The sequence below is a fragment of the Haliotis asinina genome, chromosome 2 (genome assembly GCF_037392515.1).
Source record: "Haliotis asinina isolate JCU_RB_2024 chromosome 2, JCU_Hal_asi_v2, whole genome shotgun sequence".
Taxonomy (NCBI): domain Eukaryota; kingdom Metazoa; phylum Mollusca; class Gastropoda; order Lepetellida; family Haliotidae; genus Haliotis; species Haliotis asinina.
Window position 1 is genome coordinate 101,518,705 of NC_090281.1, and position 19,488 is coordinate 101,538,192.

Sequence of the window (19,488 nt, forward strand, 5' to 3'; positions counted from 1 at the left end):
CTCCGGTAGTGTATAGGGGTCCTGACGCGGCTGAAAGGTTTCTAAAGTGCTTGCAGGAGGAAGAAAAAATTATTAGGAATGCATTGTATAAAATCGCTCCAATGCGTATGACCAGAGCCGACAAGATAGCTCACACCAGTAGCACTAACTGTCACGTGTGCGACTCGCCACTTAACGGTGATTCAGTGAGAGATCACTGCCACATAACTGGTAAGTATAGAGGCGCCGCTCACAACGCGTGCAACCTCAAGCTTAAAATCAATCCTAAGACAATAAACATTCCCGTTGTCTTTCACAACTTGAGAGGATACGACTCTCACTTGATCATGCAGGCCATCGCGAAAATCGATGGTAATATATCGTGCATCCCAAACAACATGGAGAGATACATCTCCTTCAGCTTAAACGGACTTAGGTTCATTGACTCGTTTCAATTCCTCCTGTCATCACTCGACAGTCTGGTCAAGGCCAACAATACCTTCCCTATCACAGATCGATACACAGACGCCGAGACTATACACCTGCTCATGAGGAAGGGTGTATACCCATATGAGTACATGGATAGCTGGGCTAAGTTCACAGAGACCAGACTACCTCCTATCGACTGCTTTTATAGCAAGCTGAATGAGGCGTCCGTCTCACGAGACGATTACTCGCACGCGATTAACGTATGGAATAAACTTGGTTGTAAGAACCTTGGCGATTATCACGACCTGTACTTGAGGACAGATGTACTGCTGTTAGCCGACGTGTTCGAGACGTTTCGGCAAACATGTTTAAAGCAGTATAAACTCGACCCCGCATGGTATTACACCAGCCCAGGTCTGTCGTGGGACGCCTTGCTTAGAAAGACCGGAGTTAATTTGGAATTGCTCACAGATTACGACATGCACCTATTCATTGAGAAAGGCTTGCGAGGTGGGATTTCCATGGCATCCAAACGATACGCTAAAGCAAATAATCAATACGTGAAAGGTTACGATCCTAACAAACCAACCAATCACATTCTCTACCTCGACGCAAATAACCTGTACGGCTGGGCTATGAGTCAGTATCTACCTACAGGAGGATTCGAATGGGTACCAAACGTTGATGTTATGAGCATTGCACCAGATTCGAACAAAGGGTATATCCTCGAAGTTGACTTAGAGTATCCCAAGGCATTACACGCATCGCACAACAGCTATCCCCTTGCACCCGAACGTATGAAGGTTAACACAGACTGGATGTCTGAGTACCAACATAACTTGTCAGGTGGTCGTGTGGCGGACGTTGAGAAACTCGTGCCTAACTTAATGAATAAGACCAAGTACATAGTTCACTATCGCAACCTACAGCTGTACCTGTCATTGGGTATGAGGCTGACCAAAATACACAGGGTGCTCATGTTCGACCAGAGCCCATGGATGGAGCCCTACATCAGAATGAACACAGACCTACGAAAAAAAGCCACCAGTGATTTTGAGAAAAATCTCTACAAGCTCATGAACAACTCGGTGTTTGGTAAGACTATGGAAAACCTGAGGAAACGCGTAACCGTGAAACTGGTTAGATCTAATGAGGAAGACAAGCTCAGGAAATTGATAGCCAGTCCGGCATTCAACCGTAATAAAATATTCACAGACGACCTAGTTGCCATACACATGAAGAAAAGCCACATAAAATTCAACCGACCTGTTTACGTTGGGATGAGTATCCTCGATTTATCCAAACACCTGATGTACGACTTTTACTACAACGAGCTCAAGAAACAGTACGGCGACAGGTGCGAAGTGCTGTACACTGACACGGATTCCCTGCTGATGGAGATTCGAACCGAGGACGTGTACGAGGACATGAAAAAACACATCGATTTATACGACACCAGCGACTATCCTAAGACCCATACCATGCACAGCACGGTAAATAAAAAGGTCCTAGGTAAGATGAAGGACGAGTGTGCTGGAACGCCAATAGATGAGTACATAGGTTTGAGGCCTAAGATGTACTCCATATTGAAAACCGACAATAGTGAGATCCGAAAAGCTAAAGGGGTTAAGAAGTATGTGGTGAAACAACACATCAAACACGCCAGATTCAAGGAGGCCCTGTTCAAAACCCGTACCTTTAGGCATAAGATGAACACGCTTAGAAGTGATGGACATAAGATATACGGACTGACTATAAACAAGACGTCCCTATCGCCTATGGACACGAAACGTTGGATAGCTATTGATGGTATAAACACATACGCGTATGGACATGAAAAAATTTGAGGCTATTTATTACAGCCCGCGTGGATATTGGAAAGGAGCTAGCGCAGTAGATAAGCTAGCTAAAATGGCGCGAGTATCACCAGAGAAAGCCAAAGCGTGGCTTGAAAAACAAGCCCTGTGGCAGATCTATTTGCCGGCGCCACGCTACGTACCTAGAAGGAGTTTCGGAATTAACATACCTAATAGCATTCACCAGGCAGACCTACTGTTCCTACCTCATGATAAGAGGTACAAGTATGCCTTAACCGTAGTGGACGTAGCCAGTCGTTACAAGGAAGCCGAACCCTTGACCACGAAAGATTCGGCCAAAGTAGCCAAAGGATTAGAACGCATATACAAACGCAGCCCGCTGACTTGGCCAACAGAGCTGCAAGTTGATCCAGGACGGGAGTTCATGGGTGCCGTTTCACAACTGCTAGCCAAACACGATACAAAGGTCAGACGTGGCACGGCCGGAGCCCATCGCAGCCAAGCTATAGTTGAGAGATTTAATAGGACTTTGGCTGAGCGCTTGTTCGGCCATCAATATGCTAGGGAAATGACAACCACTGGAAAACGATCGACTGAATGGGTAGCGAGGTTACCTGAGGTGGTGTCGGCAATCAACCATGAAGTAACCCGGCTCACTGGTAAGAAACCGGCAGACGCTATCAAACTAAAATCAGTGTTAGCAGAGTCGTCTGCTCCATTGCGTGGAAAGGAGAAACAGATACCAGATAGGGCCTTAGTTAGGTATCTATACCAGCCGGGGGAACACGAGGGTGATAGCCGTAAGCGAGCCACCGATCCTATATGGTCAATCAAAACTTACAACATAGATAAAGTGGATATGAAAGCCGACGAACCTAACTTATACTACTTGAGGGGTGGGCCGGGTAGGGGATTTGTAAGAGAAGAATTATTGATCGTACCGTACGGCACAGTGTTACCGCCTGCCAAGTCACGGTAAACGTGATGGCGTGGTTTTGTAGTAGGGGTAATAATAGCAAGAGCTAATAGTCCCACCAAAGCCTCATTTAGTAAATGAGGCTTTTTAGAGGGGTTTTTGAAAAGTGTTTTCGGACTGTCATTCCCTATACTACTACTTCACCCAAAGAAAACTTGCAGAAGCAGTTCAAATCAGGAGACACAAGCCTTCAATCAACAGAGATCAGGGATATCTCATCCCAACTGCATACAATGAACTGATAAAAATAACAGATTAGAGCCCACTAGCTACCATTACTAATTACCCTATCAGCCATGTATACCTTGTCACAGCTACAACCACTATTGGCTTCCTCTTATTGTCTCATCATTACTACCACCCATTGTTGTTGTTGTTAATCCCCTGCCTTTGATTCATACCTACGTGTTGTTATTACTTTATCCCTGTCCATGTATATAAGTCTGTTCTGTGATTTATTCCTCCACTCTTGCTTGACAACGGTATAAGGATCCATACCGAAACATCGCATCATATGTAATAAAGAAGTTGTTATCCATAAAGAATCTTACCCTCTTATCACTCACCAGCTTCTAATAATGCCAATCAAGCAAATTCTCTTTATAAACATCAACAAGACAGTGGTTGTACAACAGGGAATCTGTCTCCTGCCTTTACAGACATCAACAAGACAGTGGTTGTACAACAGGGAATCTGTCTCCACATCAGCTGGTATCTCCCTACATCATACCTGTCTCCACATCAGCTGGTATCTCCCTACATCATACCTGTCTCCACATCAGCTGGTATCTCCCTACAACATACCTGTCTCCACATCAGCTGGTATCTCCCTACATCATACCTGTCTCCACATCAACAGGTATCTCCCTACAACATACCTGTCTCCACATCAGCTGGTATCTCCCTTCATCATACCTGTCTCCACATCAACAGGTATCTCCCTACAACATACCTGTCTCCACATCAGCTGGTATCTCCCTACATCATACCTGTCTCCACATCAGCTGGTATCTCCCTACAACATACCTGTCTCCACATCAGCTGGTATCTCCCTACAACATACCTGTCTCCACATCAGCTGGTATCTCCCTACAACATACCTGTCTCCACATCAGCTGGTATCTCCCTACAACATACCTGTCTCCACATCAGCTGGTATCTCCCTACAACATACCTGTCTCCACATCAGCTGGTATCTCCCTACAACATACCTGTCTCCACATCAGCTGGTATCTCCCTACAACATACCTGTCTCCACATCAGCTGGTATCTCCCTACAACATACCTGTCTCCACATCAACAGGTATCTCCCTACAACATACCTGTCTCCACATCAGCTGGTATCTCCCTACAACATACCTGTCTCCACATCAGCTGGTATCTCCCTACAACATACCTGTCTCCACATCAGCTGGTATCTCCCTACAACATACCTGTCTCCACATCAACAGGTATCTCCCTACAACATACCTGATCTGTCTGATGAGGGCCACATGGTTGTTCTTGTTCAGGAGAGAACCACGCTTCCAGATTAGCTTGCCATCTGAGAACTGGAACAATCGAACCTGGAAACAAAGGTTAAGGAGCTGTGATGAGTTCATGCACTTGTCCAGTGAGGTTGAGGTCTTGGGATCAAGCCCACCCGTGGTTGGGTATAAAAATCTTGGAATAAACTTTGTGTACTTAACAGCACCAACGGATTCGCTGGTGTATGACCACATGATTGTGACCACACCTAACTGTGGGAATGCCAAGTTGTATCTTCACAACTTCTAAAATGCCACTCAAAGAGACTTTTTTGCAGGTACTGTAACATGAAGTGAAAAAAACTTGTGCCTAGAGGCAGCAACAGTTGTATACACCCAATGGAGTTGAGAATAATAACATGATGTGCTGTAAAGACTGACATTCAATGACTGAGGGAAAAAATCAGGAACAAGTTGCGTTTTTTATGTGTGTTATATAAATAAATATCTGATATAAATGTTTCTATAAATATAGTAACATTGTTTCTGACCTGGGCTCTGTTGAAAAGTCCAGCAGGAAGGTAAGCAAACTTGTACACCATCTTGGTCTGTCTGGTGTCCTCAAACTTGCTGCCTTCTGCCCACTTCTCTATCTGAAACATCCACACCCAGTTTAAATATATACAACACCCAGTTCACTAAATGAAACATCCACACCCAGTTCTCTATCTGAAACATCCACACCCAGTTATCTGTCTGAATATCCACACCAAGTACAACACACAGTGGAAGCTGTCTAAACCCACCCTCACTGGGACTGAAGAAACAACCTGGTTTACAGAATGAGCAGGATTGCAGAGCTGATGATAAATGTAGATGCCATGAATGAGACATTATGTCAGTGTTGAAAACATGCTTAAATTTACAGATGCTGGTTTTGACAGCTTTCACTGTATACAACACCCAGTTCTCTATTTGAGAAATACACACCCAGCTTAAATATACTGAATTGCAAAAGAAACATCACCCTACCATACATTTAGCAGGATATGTTTCATATTAATTTTAATAATTTCTATGTGTTAGCTAGACCAATGTTCAAGAAAATTTGATTTCAGATTCTGTATTTGACACAAAACACATGTCGTCAAAACGCAGTTACTAAAGCAATGATGGATCATCAGGCTTTTGTCTGTTTTATGAAAATGCCAATGCCCGAGCATCTTGAGGTGTCATACCTATAGGAAGAACCACTGAACATGCACCAACTCATTCCCTGCTTGACAGCAGTGACATGACACAATTATCAAGGGAACAGAGGGACCAAGCTGTAGGAAGACTGAATGCTGACCAGACTGCAAGACATGTTGCAAATCATTTTTCTGTTCATGTTCGAGCAATATACCACCTTGGAGTCCAAGCTACCACAACCAACAGTTCTTGCAGTGGAAGAACACTTGTCACAACGTTTGAGGCAAAATTAGCAGACTGTCCATCATCACCTGCAAAATCTTTTCGTTAGGGCTACAGAAACTACAAGGACAGCCCTTGCCAATCACCAGAGACAAATCAGTGCTGACACTGTGTGGGGCATTTGCGGCAGAGAAAAGTCAGATGTCCCAGGCCCCACTGGCATTCGATCCTCACTGTTCGACGTTGTTGTGGGCCACACATCATTGGAACTGTAGTCTTCTCCGACAAAAGCGGGTATTGTGTCTAGATGGCTGCTGGTAGAGTGAGAACAACGTGGGGAATGTTTTGCAGATGATTGTGTTCTGGAAAGAGACTCATGGTGAGAGCCAGGCATAATGGTGTGGGTTGCTCTCAGTCATAAACTAGGCCCTATGGTGTTTCAGAATATAGAAGTAATGGTGTAACAACTGTCTGCTACATTGATCAAGTGCCAAGACCCTTTGTCATGCCACACTTTGGTCGTCATAGAAACGTCTCCCATCCATGCACATACTGCCCGAGCAGCTAGAGACTTTCTCCATCAACACAGCATACAAACTCTTCAATGGTCTGCCCTCAATCCACACTTATACCCGATAGAACAGTTGTGGGATGAGATTCAGAGGAGGCTCAATGATGTGCGACTATCAATGATCAATGACTATGGTAGATGCAAACAAGTATAAATGAAACACAAACACCGTATGGTGTCAAGTGAACAACTAAATAACAGAATTAATCACATCTTTATTGCTTGGCTTTGGTAGGACGCAAGAAATATACTATGAAGTATCTAATAACTATGTGTTGGTATCAACGGAAGTGTTACATGATGAGCCGGCAATGTGACTGTAAACAGAAAAAAAACCAACCTAGCTGCAGCAATGGGGGACCAAGACAATGGTATACAACTGTACAATATGCAAGTATCGATGATATGAGCGTCTCAAGAAAGTCCACATAATTCAGGTGCACCACACAGTCCAGGTATGCTAAAATAGTCTTCACAACGATCTGTATAGAGCTATGATCACCTGGATCGGAATCTGCTGACTGGCCAGCTCTGTTGACTGTCCTCTCTGGCTGTACTGTCTCAAGGAATGATATTCCTCACTGGGGGCTCCAATTTGTAACCGGGTTTGTGTGTGGATGATAATGACTCCAGGACACTGGTTACGGGTGTGAGAATATTTATTCCCGTTGTAATTACGTCACCCCGGTGTATGGCACTAGGGTACACAGTACAGCCCTGTCAAGCCGCCAAGCCAGTCAATCGCACGTATAATCTTTGGTGATGTTCTAAGATGTTATTTCCCAGCACGTTATAAATGTCTTGTCAGTGCAGGCAAAGAGATTGGAGTGAAGACTTGGGTTAGTGAAAGAGGACAAGAGTTTGAATGATCCAATCAGATTGGATCAATTAAGGGCACATAATAATGTAATGACCCTACCTAACCACCCTTAATGAAACTAGAATAACACTGACCTCATGGCTATTAATAGATATGTTTCTGACTGACAATACTGAGTATAGTCTGTTTCAAAATGTTATACCTGTTGATAGTAAAGCATTCATTACTATAAATACGGAACGTTATACCTGGAATGCAAAGTGATTGTTATACAATTATGAATAACTATACAAATGTGAAGTAATATCTCTGCAATTGCAATAAACTGTTAATATACAAACATTCATAAAATTGCTAAATGAGTTAAAACTAATATGTACATAATTGTAAAAATACAATATCAAATATCGGCCACATTTATCAACTGTCTCATCCACTCCATGTACAGACAATGCAACGCTGTTGTCAACACTCAACGATGCCATACACATTGTTGACTTACGGATCACACTGTTGCACAACCTGTCCTAACTCCTAAACCAATGCTCAGACTTGCTTCAAAACAATCCCCAAGGTGCACACAGTGCTGAAGTTGATTGCGCTAAAAACCCATGACTCTAGGCCCCAAAACAAAGGGTAGATAATTCTTAATTAATTCCAAAACACTTCACACTTTGACAGCAAATATCTCCAGAACTAATGGCTCCAAGATCAAATTTCTTGAGCATATGTGTCAAGCTGCTTAACAGTACTGTTTTTCCATGTTTTTTGGCAGTTTTCTGACTAGTTAGCTAAATCTTCTGAACTTGAACCATCAGCTCTAGACATTACAAACTTTCCATAACTCATGTCCAGTAACCACTGTGCAAATTCTGCACAAAAAGTACCCGCCTTCAATGGCTGCCATATTGACTGCTACTTCTGGACCAAAATTCTCTTCAAAAACTTTCAACGACTTCTTCACAAGTTTTTCATAAACAAACTTACCAGACAAAAACTGCAAAATCTTGTTACAAAATATTGAGTGTATTTGTCTGACAACTGAAGTTCTGGCGATTCCACAACACTAATTGCTTTGACTATACACCATAACTGAGATGAGAATGCAGACATGGACTAAGGATACACAGATTCAGTTGTGACATCTCATAGTAACAGTGTAAAGAAACCACTACCTGTTGTAATGAATGTGTACATAGGGCATTTGTTTATAAAGGTGACAGATAATCTGATTCATAGTTTCACAAGAAACTGTAGAATTTTGGCACTTTTCCGATATAATTCCTACTAGACTGTGGTAACACGTTCAGCTGCAGTAGCGTGAGAGGAACAGTGGAATGAATGTCGATAGTCTATGTAGCAGATATACCTATTTCCCCTGAAATCATATCAGTTGATATAAGTCACCGGATTAGCTACACTTATGGGGGTTTCGTTTTTCATTTGTATTTACGGATTTCCTGTATTTTCCAAACCACATATTTAACTATTGAAACTATAGATAAGGCGAAAAGGATATTTCAGCCTACAGTCCTGTCATTGAGTCACTGGAACGCATCGAGCTCAAAAATCCACTTTAATTTAAGAGATCTTCTTTTTTTTGTGATTGTCTCAGAGTCCGGATTGTCTTTGAGTTGGGTGATGATTTGAAATTTTATATCACTTTTGCCATGATGTTCTGAGTTGAAATGGAGTGTGACGGGTTTGTCACACTTGTGTGTGATATCAGCGTCGTGTTCTGTTAATCGGATTCTGAAACATCTTTTGGTTTCACCTACATATTGTTTCTTGCAGCGCTTGCAAGTAAGGAGGCATACTACATTGTGGGACTGGCAGATGCAGCTTCATGTTTTGAAGACCTTGTTGGTGACTGAACTGGCGAAAGTGTCACTGTTGCTTATGATTTTGCAGATTTTGCAATTCGCTTTGTCACACATATCGTCAACAAATTTGACTGTCCACTGATTTCTGGTAGTTGTCTGGGATAGGTCAGATTGCTTTGACTAAGTGATCCTTGAGGGTTTTGTTTTTGCAATAAGCAGCAGTATGTGGTGAGGGGAAAGTGTCTAGGCAGGTGTCTGAGCCATTTAAAAGGTGCCAGCGTTTCCTGACAATGGCGTTGAGCTCCATGTTAAAGGGATTATAGTTGCTAACTAGAACCATTCTATTGTTCTTTCGTAGGGGAGCATAAAAGAGATTTTCTTTCCCTTAAGTCGGACCTGGTTTTGTTTTGTTGTATATATTTCTTTGGATACCCTCGCTTAAGGTAATACTTGATGAGGTTGAGGCTATGTCTTTCATATTCCTTTCAGATGCGTTGACTGAAAGGACCTTTCATTTTGATATGTCTGGGGTGACGAGAGGTATACAACAAGTATGAGTGCGTGTCGGTGGGTTTGCAATAAAGTGTGAACTCCAGTTTGTGGAGGACTTTATTGTATGAAACCCAAGTGTCAAGAAACGCAACTTTGTCTCTTGAAAATTGAGCCATGAATTTGATTGTGCAATGTGCATTGTTAAGGAAGTCGAGAAATGAAGATGTCATCGATGAACTTCAGATAGAGGTGGGGTTTGTCTGGGTATTGGGCTGGAAGTTTGTTTTTTAGTTTGCCCATGAAGATGTTAGCGTAACAGAGTGCAAGTTTTGTGCTCATTGCAGTGCCCCTGGTTTGGAGTGCCATTAAAGACAAAATTGTTTTTGTGGAGGACCGTTTAAAGTAGGTTGAGGATGCTGGTAGGGGTGATTTGCCAGTTGGGTTTGAACCGTCTGATCACCTGGGCGATCATCTGCTAAGGATGATGTAAAAGTATACTACCTCTGCTGTGTATGATGAAGGGGTATGCTACTTTCGTTGGGTATGATGAAGAAACATGCTGCCTCTGCTGAGAATAATGAAACATGCTACCTCTCCTGAGGATGATTAAGAAGTATGCGACCTCTGCTGAGGAGGATAAAGAAGTATGCTACATCTGCTGAGGAGGATGAAGAAGTATGCTACCTCTGCTGAGGAGGACAAAGAAGTATGCTACCTCTGCTGAGGAGGATAAAGAAGTATGCTACCTCTGCTGAGGAGGATAAAGAAGTATGCTACCTCTGCTGAGGAGGACAAAGAAGTATGCTACCTCTGCTGAGGAGGATAAAGAAGTATGCTATCTCTGCTGAGGAGGATGAAGAAGTATGCTACCTCTGCTGAGGAGGATAAAGAAGTATGCTACTTCTGTCGAGTATGATAAAGAAGCATGCTACCTCTGCTGAGGAGGATAAAGAAGTATGCTACTTCTGTCGAGTATGATAAAGAAGTATGCTATCTCTGCTGAGGAGGATGAAGAAGTATGCTACCTCTGCTGAGGAGGATAAAGAAGTATGCTACTTCTGTCGAGTATGATAAAGAAGTATGCTATCTCTGCTGAGGAGGATAAAGAAGTATGCTACTTCTGTCGAGTATGATAAAGAAGTATGCTATCTCTGCTGAGGAGGATAAAGAAGTATGCTACCTCTGCTGAGGAGGATAAAGAAGTGTGCTACCTCTGCTGAGGAGGATAAAGAAGTATGCTACTTCTGTCGAGTATGATAAAGAAGTATGCTACCTCTGCTGAGGAGGACAAAGAAGTGCGCTACTTCTGTCGAGTATGATAAAGAAGTATGCTACCTCTGCTGAGGAGGACAAAGAAGTATGCTACTTCTGTCGAGTATGATAAAGAAGTATGCTATCTCTGCTGAGGAGGATAAAGAAGTATGCTACTTCTGTCGAGTATGATAAAGAAGTATGCTATCTCTGCTGAGGAGGATAAAGAAGTATGCTACTTCTGTCGAGTATGATAAAGAAGTATGCTACCTCTGCTGAGGAGGATAAAGAAGTATGCTACCTCTGCTGAGGAGGATGAAGAAGTATGCTACATCTGCTGAGGAGGATAAAGAAGCATGCTACCTCTGCTGAGGAGGATGAAGAAGTATGCTACCTCTGTTGAGGAGGATAAAGAAGTGTGCTACTTCTGTCGAGTATGATAAAGAAGCATGCTACCTCTGCTGAGGAGGATAAAGAAGTATGCTACTTCTGTCGAGTATGATAAAGAAGTATGCTATCTCTGCTGAGGAGGACAAAGAAGTGCGCTACTTCTGTCGAGTATGATAAAGAAGCATGCTACCTCTGCTGAGGAGGATAAAGAAGTATGCTACTTCTGTCGAGTATGATAAAGAAGTATGCTATCTCTGCTGAGGAGGATAAAGAAGTATGCTACTTCTGTCGAGTATGATAAAGAAGTATGCTATCTCTGCTGAGGAGGATAAAGAAGTATGCTACCTCTGCTGAGGAGGATAAAGAAGTGTGCTACCTCTGCTGAGGAGGACAAAGAAGTGTGCTACTTCTGTCGAGTATGATAAAGAAGTATGCTACCTCTGCTGAGGAGGACAAAGAAGTGTGCTACTTCTGTCGAGTATGATAAAGAAGTATGCTACCTCTGCTGAGGAGGACAAAGAAGTATGCTACTTCTGTCGAGTATGATAAAGAAGTATGCTATCTCTGCTGAGGAGGATAAAGAAGTATGCTACTTCTGTCGAGTATGATAAAGAAGTATGCTATCTCTGCTGAGGAGGATAAAGAAGTATGCTACTTCTGTCGAGTATGATAAAGAAGTATGCTACCTCTGCTGAGGAGGATAAAGAAGTATGCTACCTCTGCTGAGGAGGATGAAGAAGTATGCTACATCTGCTGAGGAGGATAAAGAAGTATGCTACCTCTGCTGAGGAGGATGAAGAAGTATGCTACCTCTGCTGAGGAGGATAAAGAAGTGTGCTACTTCTGTCGAGTATGATAAAGAAGCATGCTACCTCTGCTGAGGAGGATAAAGAAGTATGCTACTTCTGTCGAGTATGATAAAGAAGTATGCTATCTCTGCTGAGGAGGATAAAGAAGTATGCTACTTCTGTCGAGTATGATAAAGAAGTATGCTATCTCTGCTGAGGAGGATAAAGAAGTATGCTACCTCTGCTGAGGAGGATAAAGAAGTGTGCTACCTCTGCTGAGGAGGACAACTAAGTGTGCTACTTCTGTCGAGTATGATAAAGAAGTATGCTACCTCTGCTGAGGAGGACAAAGAAGTATGCTACTTCTGTCGAGTATGATAAAGAAGTATGCTATCTCTGCTGAGGAGGATAAAGAAGTATGCTACTTCTGTCGAGTATGATAAAGAAGTATGCTATCTCTGCTGAGGAGGACAAAGAAGTGCGCTACTTCTGTCGAGTATGATAAAGAAGTATGCTACCTCTGCTGAGGAGGACAAAGAAGTGCGCTACTTCTGTCGAGTATGATAAAGAAGTATGCTATCTCTGCTGAGGAGGACAAAGAAGTATGCTACTTCTGTCGAGTATGATAAAGAAGTATGCTATCTCTGCTGAGGAGGACAAAGAAGTGCGCTACTTCTGTCGAGTATGATAAAGAAGTATGCTATCTCTGCTGAGGAGGATAAAGAAGTGTGCTACTTCTGTTGAGTATGATAAAGAAGTATGCTATCTCTGCTGAGGAGGATAAAGAAGTGTGCTACTTCTGTTGAGTATGATAAAGAAGTATGCTATCTCTGCTGAGGATGATAAAGAAGTATGCTACCTCTGCTGAGGATGATAAAGAAGTATGCTACCTCTGCTGAGGAGGACAAAGAAGTGTGCTACTTCTGTCGAGTATGATAAAGAAGTATGCTATCTCTGCTGAGGAGGATAAAGAAGTATGCTACCTCTGCTGAGGAGGAAAAAGAAGTGTGCTACCTCTGCTGAGGAGGACAAAGAAGTGCGCTACTTCTGTCGAGTATGATAAAGAAGTATGCTACCTCTGCTGAGGAGGACAAAGAAGTGTGCTACTTCTGTCGAGTATGATAAAGAAGTATGCTACCTCTGCTGAGGATGATAAAGAAGTATGCTACCTCTGCTGAGGATGATAAAGAAGTATGCTACCTCTGCTGAGGAGGATAAAGAAGTATGCTACCTCTGCTGAGGAGGACAAAGAAGTATGCTACTTCTGTCGAGTATGATAAAGAAGTATGCTACCTCTGCTGAGGAGGACAAAGAAGTGTGCTACTTCTGTCGAGTATGATAAAGAAGTATGCTACCTCTGCTGAGGAGGATAAAGAAGTATGCTACCTCTGCTGAGGATGATAAAGAAGTATGCTACCTCTGCTGAGGATGATAAAGAAGTATGCTACCTCTGCTGAGGAGGACAAAGAAGTATGCTACCTCTGCTGAGGAGGACAAAGAAGTATGCTACCTCTGCTGAGGAGGATAAAGAAGTATGCTACCTCTGCTGAGGATGATAAAGAAGTATGCTACCTCTGCTGAGGAGGACAAAGAAGTGTGCTACTTCTGTCGAGTATGATAAAGAAGTATGCTACCTCTGCTGAGGAGGACAAAGAAGTATGCTACCTCTGCTGAGGAGGACAAAGAAGTATGCTACCTCTGCTGAGGAGGACAAAGAAGTGTGCTACTTCTGTCGAGTATGATAAAGAAGTATGCTACCTCTGCTGAGGAGGACAAAGAAGTATGCTACTTCTGTTGAGTATGATAAAGAAGTATGCTACCTCTGCTGAGGAGGATAAAGAAGTGTGCTACTTCTGTCGAGTATGATAAAGAAGTATGCTACCTCTGCTGAGGAGGATAAAGAAGTATGCTACCTCTGCTGAGGAGGACAAAGAAGTATGCTACCTCTGCTGAGGAGGATAAAGAAGTATGCTACCTCTGCTGAGGAGGATAAAGAAGTGTGCTACCTCTGCTGAGGAGGATAAAGAAGTATGCCACCTCTGCTGAGGAGGACAAAGAAGTATGCTACCTCTGCTGAGGAGGATAAAGAAGTATGCTACCTCTGCTGAGGAGGATAAAGAAGTATGCTACTTCTCTCGAGTATGATAAAGAAGTATGCTACCTCTGCTGAGGAGGACAAAGAAGTGTGCTACTTCTGTCGAGTATGATAAAGAAGTATGCTACCTCTGCTGAGGATGATAAAGAAGTATGCTACCTCTGCTGAGGATGATGAAGAAGTATGCTACCTCTGCTGAGGATGATAAAGAAGTATGCTACCTCTGCTGAGGAGGACAAAGAAGTGTGCTACTTCTGTCGAGTATGATAAAGAAGTATGCTACCTCTGCTGAGGAGAATAAAGAAGTATGCTACCTCTGCTGAGGAGGATAAAGAAGTATGCTATCTCTGCTGAGGAGGACAAAGAAGTATGCTACCTCTGCTGAGGAGGATAAAGAAGTATGCTACCTCTGCTGAGGAGGATAAAGAAGTATGCTATCTCTGCTGAGGAGGATAAAGAAGTGTGCTACTTCTGTCGAGTATGATAAAGAAGTATGCTACCTCTGCTGAGGATGATAAAGAAGTATGCTACCTCTGCTGAGGATGATAAAGAAGTATGCTACCTCTGCTGAGGAGGATAAAGAAGTGTGCTACCTCTGCTGAGGAGGATAAAGAAGTATGCTACCTCTGCTGAGGAGGATAAAGAAGTATGCTATCTCTGCTGAGGAGGATAAAGAAGTGTGCTACTTCTGCTGAGGAGGATAAAGAAGTATGCTACTTCTGTCGAGTATGATAAAGAAGTATGCTATCTCTGCTGAGGAGGATAAAGAAGTATGCTACCTCTGCTGAGGAGGATAAAGAAGTGTGCTACCTCTGCTGAGGAGGACAAAGAAGTGCGCTACTTCTGTCGAGTATGATAAAGAAGTATGCTACCTCTGCTGAGGAGGACAAAGAAGTGTGCTACTTCTGTCGAGTATGATTAAGAAGTATGCTACCTCTGCTGAGGAGGACAAAGAAGTGTGCTACCTCTGCTGAGGATGATAAAGAAGTATGCTACCTCTGCTGAGGATGATGAAGAAGTGTGCTACCTCTGCTGAGGAGGACAAAGAAGTATGCTACTTCTGTCGAGTATGATAAAGAAGTATGCTACCTCTGCTGAGGAGGACAAAGAAGTGTGCTACCTCTGCTGAGGATGATAAAGAAGTATGCTACCTCTGCTGAGGAGGATAAAGAAGTATGCTACCTCTGCTGAGGAGGACAAAGAAGTGTGCTACTTCTGTCGAGTATGATAAAGAAGTATGCTACCTCTGCTGAGGAGGATAAAGAAGTATGCTACCTCTGCTGAGGATGATTAAGAAGTATGCTACATCTGCTGAGGAGGATAAAGAAGTATGCTACCTCTGCTGAGGAGGATAAAGAAGTGTGCTACCTCTGCTGAGGAGGACAAAGAAGTGCGCTACTTCTGTCGAGTATGATAAAGAAGTATGCTACCTCTGCTGAGGAGGACAAAGAAGTGCGCTACTTCTGTCGAGTATGATAAAGAAGTATGCTACCTCTGCTGAGGAGGATAAAGAAGTATGCTACTTCTGTTGAGTATGATAAAGAAGTATGCTATCTCTGCTGAGGAGGATAAAGAAGTATGCTACCTCTGCTGAGGAGGATAAAGAAGTGTGCTACTTCTGTCGAGTATGATAAAGAAGTATGCTATCTCTGCTGAGGAGGATAAAGAAGTATGCTACCTCTGCTGAGGAGGATAAAGAAGTGTGCTACCTCTGCTGAGGAGGATGAAGAAGTGTGCTACTTCTGCTGAGGATGATGGACTTTGTTTGGTCTGTGCAGGAGAAAGAACTGTGTTTGTAAACGTAGAGTATTCATGTTTTCGACGACCCCTGCTAAAACAGTGTTAGACTGGCAAGTATTTGTGTAGTTGACGGTCTCTTGTTATATTTGATTGTGACTCACCAGTTGATAGGATGTATTTGCAATACCTACGGAGATTTTTTTGTTGTAGTCACAATAGGACTAATTTGTTGTGAAAAGTGTACTAAATCTATGCATATATGCAATTAGAATTAAAGTGAAAAGAGATTAATCACAGTGATGAGAGTTTAATTTATAGAACACTGTGTAACAACCTCAGATGGTTCCTCTGGGGGCAGGAGACATGGCACTATGTTGACTGGTTCTTTGGGTAATGGGAAGGTCAGGTCAAACTCTTCAGTTAACTGCAGCAGCCACTGATGGAGTGACGGGGGATAATCCCTCCAGACATCACTGATGTACTTGTGGCTGAACCGACCTGCATCTTCCTGTAACACACAACATGGTAGTACTGGTTATGTGGATGTACAACAGCATCTACAACATTTCAGGGAGCATGTACAACAGCATGGCCTTCACTCCCATGGTATTTTCAGGGTGTATGTACAACGGCATGGCCTTCACTCCCATGCTATTTTCTGGGTGTATGTACAACGGCATGGCCTTCACTCCCATGCTATTTTCAGGGTGTATGTACAATGGCATGGCCTTCACTCCCATGGTATTTTCTGGGTGTATGTGCAACAGCATGGCCTTCACTCCCATGGTATTTTCAGGGTGTATGTACAACGGCATGGCCTTCACTCCCATGGTATTTTCTGGGTGTATGTGCAACAGCATGGCCTTCACTCCCATGGTATTTTCTGGGTGTATGTACAACGGCATGGCCTTCACTCCCATGGTATTTTCTGGGTGTATGTGCAACAGCATGGCCTTTACTCCCATGGTATTTTCTGGGTGTATGTACAACGGCATGGCCTTCACTCCCATGGTATTTTCTGGGTGTATGTGCAACAGCATGGCCTTTACTCCCATGCTATTTTCTGGGTGTATGTACAACAGCATGGCCTTCACTCCCATGCTATTTTCAGGGTGTATGTACAACGGCATGACCTTCACTCCCATGGTATTTTCTGGGTGTATGTGCAACAGCATGGCCTTCACTCCCATGGTATTTTCAGGGTGTATGTAAAACGGCATGGCCTTCACTCCCATGGTATTTTCTGGGTGTATGTGCAACAGCATGGCCTTCACTCCCATGGTATTTTCTGGGTGTATGTACAACGGCATGGCCTTCACTCCCATGGTATTTTCTGGGTGTATGTGCAACAGCATGGCCTTCACTCCCATGGTATTTTCTGGGTGTATGTACAACGGCATGGCCTTCACTCCCATGGTATTTTCATGGTGCATGTACAAGAGCATGGTGTTCACTCAGGGTGAACATTGAAGTCACTTCGAACCAACCTGGATAGGGGAGTTTTTGACGGAGACAACACAGGACATGACGTTGACAATCCACTGAGGATTAATGACGACCTGGTCTCGGAGGAAGTCGTTGTCAAAGTACTGAACAGTGCCCAGTTCATGAAGGAATTGCACAGCCTCTTTAATCTGTAACAGAGGCACCTTACTCAACAGCTTTTTCCTTCTAATATCACCTGAAACGTATTTGTGTAGGAATTAAGTAGTATGTATAGTATATGCATAGGTACTGAGCAGCATATGTGTTGGTACTGAGCAATATCTGTATAGGTACTGAGTAATATCAGTATAGGTACTGAGTAGTATATGCATTGCTATTAAGTACTATCTGTATTGGTACTGAGTACTATCTCTATAGGCACTGAGTAGTATCTGTATAGGTACTGAGTACTATCTGTATAGGCACTGAGTAGTATCTGTATAGGTACTGAGTAGTATCTGTATAGGCACTGAGTAGCATCTGTATAGGTACTGAGAAGTATCTGTATAGGCACTGAGTAGTATCTGTATAGGTACTGAGTAGTATCTGTATAGGCACTGAGTAGCATCTGTATAGGTACTGAGTACTATCTGTATAGGTACTGAGTACTATCTGTATAGGCACTGAGTAGTATCTGTACATGGACTGAGTAGTATCTGTATAGGTACTGAGTAGTATCTGTATAGGCACTGAGTAGCATCTGTATAGGTACTGAGTACTATCTGTATAGGTACTGGGTACTATCTGTATAGGCACTGAGTAGTATCTGTACATGGACTGAGTAGTGTCTGTATAGGTACTGAGTAGTATCTGTATAGGCACTGAATAGTATCTGTATAGGCACTGAATAGTATCTGTATAGGCACTGAGTAGCATCTGTATAGGTACTGAGTACTATCTGTATAGGTACTGAGTACTATCTGTATAGGTACTGAGTACTATCTGTATAGGTACTGAGTACTATCTGTATAGGTACTGAGTACTATCTGTATAGGTACCGAGTAGTATCTGTACATGGACTGAGTAGTGTCTGTATTGGTACTGAGTAGTATCTGTATAGGTACTGAGTAGTATCTGTATAGGTACTGAGTAGTATCTGTATAGGTACTGAGTAGTATCTGTACATGGACTGAGTAGTGTCTGTATTGGTACTGAGTACTATCTGTATAGGTACCGAGTAGTATCTGTACATGGACTGAGTAGTGTCTGTATTGGTACTGAGTACTATCTGTATAGGTACTGAGTACTATCTGTATAGGTACTGAGTACTATCTGTATAGGTACTGAGTACTATCTGTATAGGTACTGAGTAGTATCTGTATAGGCACTGAATAGTATCTGTATAGGCACTGAATAGTATCTGTATAGGCACTGAGTAGCATCTGTATAGGTACTGAGTACTATCTGTATAGGTACTGAGTACTATCTGTATAGGTACTGAGTACTATCTGTATAGGTACTGAGTAGTATCTGTATAGGTACTGAGTACTATCTGTATAGGTACCGAGTAGTATCTGTACATGGACTGAGTAGTGTCTGTATTGGTACTGAGTAGTATCTGTATAGGTACTGAGTAGTATCTGTATAGGTACTGAGTAGTATCTGTATAGGTACTGAGTAGTACCTGTACATGGACTGAGTAGTGTCTGTATTGGTACTGAGTAGTATCTGTATAGGTACCGAGTAGTGTCTGTATAGGTACTGAGTAGTATCTGTATAGGTACTGAGTAGTATCTGTACATGGACTGAGTAGTGTCTGCATTGGTACTGAGTAGTATCTGTATAGGTACTGAGTAGTATCTGTATAGGTACCGAGTAGTATCTGTACATGGACCGAGTAGTGTCTGTATTGGTACTGAGTAGTATCTGTATAGGTACTGAGTAGTATCTGTATAGGTACTGAGTAGTATCTGTATAGGTACCGAGTAGTATCTGTACATGGACTGAGTAGTG

The 19,488-nt window shown here is 42.8% G+C and overlaps 1 protein-coding gene across 1 annotated transcript in view; it reads right to left on the reverse strand.

The window, feature by feature from the left end:
• Positions 1–19,488, reverse strand: part of LOC137272175 (uncharacterized) — a 550,405-nt gene that overhangs the window by 113,389 nt on the left and 417,528 nt on the right. The window contains exons 61-64 of the mRNA XM_067804527.1: positions 17,538–17,684; positions 16,385–16,558; positions 5,219–5,320; positions 4,672–4,766 (exon numbers count right to left, since the gene is read on the reverse strand). Coding sequence (XP_067660628.1) covers positions 4,672–4,766; positions 5,219–5,320; positions 16,385–16,558; positions 17,538–17,684 — 518 coding nt within the window. The remainder of the gene's footprint in view (positions 1–4,671; positions 4,767–5,218; positions 5,321–16,384; positions 16,559–17,537; positions 17,685–19,488) is intronic.